Source organism: Homalodisca vitripennis, unplaced genomic scaffold (assembly GCF_021130785.1).
Source record: "Homalodisca vitripennis isolate AUS2020 unplaced genomic scaffold, UT_GWSS_2.1 ScUCBcl_1052;HRSCAF=4182, whole genome shotgun sequence".
NCBI classification, from domain to species: Eukaryota; Metazoa; Arthropoda; class Insecta; order Hemiptera; family Cicadellidae; genus Homalodisca; species Homalodisca vitripennis.
Window position 1 is genome coordinate 85,121 of NW_025777225.1, and position 6,467 is coordinate 91,587.

Consider the following 6,467-nt stretch of genomic DNA (forward strand, 5'->3'; position numbering starts at 1 on the left):
AACGCCCGTCTAACGGTGCATTTAATTTAGACGATAGGACCTCTGACGGCCGACACCACCTTTTTGACGTTGGTATATTAAAGTATAATTAAAGTATATTAACGGGAATTCTTTGTGGTAAGTAATAAATACGATTAACTGTGTAGATTTTGTGAAAGATAGTTTTTTAATAATTAGTTTTATACTATTATTTCAGATTTTGAATGTTTGTTAGCGCCTTCAGATTGTTGACTGCAAAATTGTTACACGGAATACAGACGGACGATAAAGTGACGCTAACTTCACGGTGGTGGCTGTCTGCTGCTCTGCTCTGCAGCGCAGTTTATATTTTAGTTAGTTCAGCTGCTATTGTTTTTTTAAAATATTTTTCTGGCATGACACCATTAATGACAGGATATCTTGTAACGCACCGTTCCAATATACCGACACATACTATAATAGGCTAGTCTGACAATGCGATAATTATAAATTTTCCATGATGGTGTCGAAAATACCTCAAAGCATCTAACTTTGAATTCTCCAATGGTATGGATACTCCGACTCAGAACTATTAGGGTGGCGGCCCACATTGCCACACTGAAGATAATGATACTCTATATATTTCCCACAGTACAGAATTATAAGTAGACTTGTAAAACCTAGCACGGGTGTGTTATACAGGGAGGACAAGAGACGGCTGTATTGAAGATATGTAACATTTCCTCTTGCATATAGAAAAACATAAATTACGAGTAGGAACCACTTCAATAAATACAAATGTCAAGGATGTCTCAGGGAATCAACTGATGGATTCAAACTTCTTTTCAGTTTAGAGAAATCATAATTTGATAGACAGTGATTTAATTATAAATTTAAATTCAAAATTAGAAAATAACTAATTTCTACCTAAATTAGTTTAGGTAGAACATTCATTTATCGGCTCCCAATCTTATACAAAATATTTTGTTTAAAGAAAATCTAAAAGCCATATTTAGTAACAATTCCATAAAGTTTTGAGATAAACACAGCATAAAAACAGATTTTTACATAAGATTGACGTACCAGGTATATTCATGATAGAAATATATTACATTCCATTACAACACGTGTGAAACTCGTGATTAGGCTATTACCAAGGCCTAATCAATAAGGTTGGTGCATATTTTTACATTATACCAATCTTACATTTAATTTTTTATTAACTAAGCTTATAGCATATACAAATTGTTTGTTAAAGTTTCCATTTTTTACCATGTATTATTGTAACCATTGGGATGTGCGGTACACATACAATACCATGTGGTTTGGTTGTTAGTAAATTCTTACATTGAACAATACTATTTTCAAAACAAGCTTAAGGACAGACGAAGCTCAAGTGATTAGCGATCGTTTCTTGGGACCTCACATTTTCCAGGGAAGTTTAACTGGATTTATGTATTTTAACTTTTTGCAACACAATTTGCCTCAAATTGTGGATGTGTTCGAAACTATACGTCGCCATGATATTATTTATTAACAAGGTGGTGCTTCTTCTTACTTTACTATTTAAATCCAAAATTGGCTAAATGCTAACTATTCATTCTTAGATAGGCAGAGAAGGTCCTGTACCTTGGCCTGCAAGATTACCTGATCTCAACCCCATGTTTTGTCTGAGGATTCCTTAAGTCTGAGGTGTATGTAACGCCTGTAAATAAAGAAGAGAAGCTTTGGAATATGATCCAAGTTGCAGCACAGAAACTTAGAGAAAAACTAAGCCATAAAAGTGACTGTTAGAGCAATACGAGAGAGTCAGAGCTTGTACAAGAGAGAACAGAAGACATTTGGAAAATACACCGAAATGAAACTGGTATATAGAGGAGGGGGTGCAAATGTGGAAACATGAGGGTAATGTGGAAACGTCAAGTATCTCGACTACAGGGAGCTTCGCTCTAGCGTCGATTACCGTAAACAGTCATTCTAGGTCCTATTTTAAACGGTACAGCGCTAGGAGTTAGTCGGGCATTGTAGTTGATGGTGGTGCATCGGCCTCTGTTTGGCGAATTTCCAAAAGTTTTGGAAGGTAAGTTTTAGATATTAGTTAGTCTATCTTATCATAGAGATAGCGTAGTGCGTATCATCGTATTGGAAAAGGGAGCTGTATGGAAGTTATTGTTGGGTTTCAATGAACATGTAAGCTAACTTTTCCTTGAATTAACTCGTAAAATCCAATATGGTAAAGTGCGGGTAACCTGGAAACATGTATATGGGGGCAATGTGGAAACGTTTCCGCATTACCCACATCATATGCATTGTTTCTAATATGCGATTTGCTTCCGTTTTAGATGCCAAGGAAGCACATCGGGCCGAGGCGAAAGTCTCTTTTGAAGAAGTGGGATCCTGTAAATACGATTAAAGCTATAACAGCATACAGGGAAAATAAGATGGGATTAAGAAAATGTGTAAAGGAGTTTTAAGTGCCCCAGACGACACTTCAGCGATTCGTCAAGAGTGGTCTATCACCTGAAGAATGTGTTGGTTTAAAAGTAGGACGTAAACCTGTCCTGCCTGATACTATGGAACAGCAGTTGGTGGAGTTTTTGGTCGAAATGGATCATCGTTTTTATGGCCTTACTAGGTTGGATGTCAAAAAGATGGCTTATCAACTAGCCCTAAAGAATAATATCAAGCACCCGTTTACCTCAAATGCAGCTGATAGGGCTTGGTTTGATCTTTTTATTAGGCGACACAAAAACAAAATCACAATTCACAAGCCTATGGGAACCTCATTTTCACGTGCCAATGGGTTCAATAGGGAAGCAATAGGCAAGTTCTTTGACATTCTGGAAGCTGAGTACGACAAGCACAATTTCACAGCTGATCGTGTCTACAACGTGGACGAAACCGGACTAACTGTAGTCCAGAGCAAGATACCTCATGTAGTAGGGCTTAGAGGTAAACGTCAAGTGGGGGTAATTACAGCAGCTGAACGAGGTTCGCTGGTGACTGTGATATGCTGCATGAGTGCCGGTGGAAGCTTCATTCCACCGATGATGATCTTTCCCAGGAAGAATTGGACAGATACTCTAATGAAAGGAGCGCCACTTGGGGCGATAGGAAAATATCATCCATCTGGATGGATTCAAACAGAGATTTTTACTGAGAGGTTTGATCATTTTCTTGCTATGACGCATCCCACAGCAGAGTCACCGATTCTGCTTGTCTTAGACGGGCACAACAGCCACGCAAGAAACCTTGATGTTATTGAACGTGCAAGGATGAACCATGTAACAATTGTGAGCATCCTCCCTCACACCTCGCACAAGACTCAGCCACTTGATAAGACATTCATGGGCTCGATCAAGACATACTACAGTGAGTACATCCGCCAATGGCTGCGTCAAAGCAATCGACCCTTAGGGCCTTACGATACAGCCGAATTGTTTGGTAAGGCTTACTTACAATGACAGATTACTTACTCTATCGCTGTCAAAGGATTTTCTGAGACTGGAATATTCCCATGTAACCGAAATGTTTTCAGTAATTTCGATTTCCTTCCCTCGACACCTGCTATTAGAGAGGAGCCACACGAAGATCTCGCCTTGTCAAGCACCTCTACAAAGAATCCAGCCTTGCCGAATACCTCTTCAGAGGATCACGCCATACCGGGAACCTCTTCATAACTTCCCAACTTGGCAAACACCTGTTCAAATATTTGTGTGTCACCACATGACATAATGCCATTACCTCCGATGAAGAGGAAGACTTCCAATAAAGGTCGAAAGCCAAGTTCTTGCGCTGTTTTCACATCATCCCCGTACAAGCAACAACTTGAAGAATCCTTATCAAAAACTAAACACAAGTTGCCTCCAACTGGAAAAAGATCCAAAGCTTCTTCTTCTGCAAAAACATGTAACAAACGCCTGCATTTGATAAAGAGTCGGATGCTGAAGAACACAACGAATTCATATCTTCAGGAGAGTCCGAACTAGAACTTCCAGTTGGTGTAGAAAACCTCTCTGATGAAGATGCTCTGTGCATATTTTGTGGCGATCCATTTTCAAAAGATGTGCGTGGTGAACTATGGATCCAATGTCAGTTATGTGATGAATGAAGCCACTCTGAATGTGCCGGTGTGGAAAAAGACGTTTGCGATTTCTGCAAGTAAGACTATGTTGACTATGCGAACATATTGAGACTATGTTAAATAAAATTTTAGATAAATTAAAGACTTTTAATTTAAACTCGTCCAACTTTGTAATAAACTAAAATATGTTTTATTTATTTTTTCTTATCTAAAAATATTTTCTACCAATAAAAACAACTAAAAAAGAATATAATGCGCAAATTTCAATATTCCTACTTGTTTAAGACATTATTTACTGTACATTTGGGATGTTTCCACATTACCCGCACTTTTTTTAACAATCTGAATTTGTAGTAAGTTTGCTAAACATTTTTATAGTTTTTAAGTACATGGATTTTGCAATTATGGTTGATGATTATCTATTATCAACATTACAACGTATTAAAAGGTATTTTTTCAGGTTGAAATAACAATCCTCTGATTTTTTACTAATTAAAAACAAACAGAGTTTCCACATTTGCACCCCCTCCTCTAGCTGTATTTAATAACAAAAACTGTGTGTGACTTTATGAATTGTATTAGCAATGTTTAGGGAACTAAAAAGCAGTAACTAAAAAGTAGTAACTAAATTTTGATTATATCGTGTTTTACACTATTGAAACTCACATAACTGTACTTAAATGATAAAAATTAAAAATATGTAACATTTTTTCCGAAAGTTTACGTTTTAAATCAGTTTATATGACATTTGCTGGTGTTTTGCGTGTTTTATAAAGAATTAGACTATAAATGCCACCTTTCTCTTTGAATTTCTTTCAGAAAATAAGAACTTCCCAATTTAAGTCGATGTAATTAATGTTTATGAAGATTTAAACACATTAAAAGTGATCCAAACTTACTCAAAATTTAATGTAGAATAGAATGATAGTAATAAAGTTTGAGAAACATATCGAAATGTCATAGAAATTTTACAATTTTTACAAAATGTTTTTATTAAACGACTAAAATAAGTTTTCTCTGGATGTGTGTGAGTAAAACACTTTAATTTCGATATTTCAATAATATTTATGTCGTATTTTGTTTGTCAGTGATGCCATTTACGTATATTATAAAAGAAAAAGTTGCAGAATTGAACTTTGAGGAATCACGGTCTGATTTAATCGGACTTTGAGTAATAAACTTGAATTTTGGGTTTTGTTACGTGCTAAATCTCCGCAATCTGAAATCAGTTTTCTAAGAAGAGGATATATTGTACTTAGGAGGATATAATATTTCGGTACACTACAAGAAAAAAGTGTTCACAAGAGTATTTGATTTAATGTTAGAAAATTAATAAGGAATTAAAATATACATTTTTGAATTAGAGCGAAAAAGTAGATACACAGTGTGTGCAAAAAAGAGCAACACGTACATACACTATTAGTTCTGTATTTGTATGGTTTTACTGCGTACCTTGACACATAAACAGTAAACAGTTTATTTCACGCGACTTAGGGCTAGTAAATATAATATGAGGAAAATAACATTTTAAGGTTTATTTACGGTTTGAAAATAATGAAATACAGGTCATAGTGATATTTAAATAGACACATTGCAGGAGGGCGGTTGTAGCAGGAGGGTAGGTGGATGAAAGTAACCCTGCTTCATAGCAACCAACCAGCCGACAGACCGCCGCACCACCACAACACCACAATTAACTGCGTACAAACAGTCCGCAATTAGCTTTGACAAATAGCTAACCATGCAAATTGAAATTTTACCAATTCAGTATACTGTTACCTGATACGTCCATTCATTGGAAGTTCCTGTAGGTGGCTCTATTTCAACATAAATTTATGAGCAGTTTTTTACACCGATATGAATGTATGAATGAAGTATGAATAATAAAAGTTGAGTAATGATATTTATCGTCAACTTTTACACAATTATTATTATCAACTTCACACGAAATTTGTGAACAAAAATGTATTGATGGCAAGTATTTCTATCTACTTAATGACCAATTTGGAACATCCGGTTTCGTTCATATAATAGCGTTATTATTAATCATCCTTTTTTAATATATAGCTTAGAAGTATGTCTCACTTTTAAAACCCGTATTTCAGAGATACATAAATGATTCTAGCGGAGCGTGTAGTATATAAGGTTTCAATTATCTAAGGAAATATATTAAAAGACAAATTCAAGGATACACTTCTACAAATAGGTGTACACTTTCTTAGAAGTATTTAACAACCGTAAATTCATTTTGACACATATTGTTTTAGCCAGCAAAATTTGAACTTAATGTATTATGAAAATTTCTCTAACGATACAAATTGTTGATGACAAATGTAATTTACATGAAACATGTCTATAAAACGGCCATGCTTTATAACATTGAGATTTATACATCATCGGAATGTACTTAACCATGTGGTAACCT

The 6,467-nt window shown here is 35.5% G+C and overlaps 1 protein-coding gene across 1 annotated transcript; it reads left to right on the top strand.

Annotated features, from left to right (window-relative positions):
* Positions 1-2,531: 2,531 nt before the first annotated feature.
* Positions 2,532-3,422, top strand: LOC124371207. The gene has a single exon (XM_046829539.1). It carries the CDS (start codon positions 2,532-2,534, stop codon positions 3,420-3,422), a length of 891 nt encoding a protein of 296 aa, XP_046685495.1.
* Positions 3,423-6,467: the final 3,045 nt, after the last annotated feature.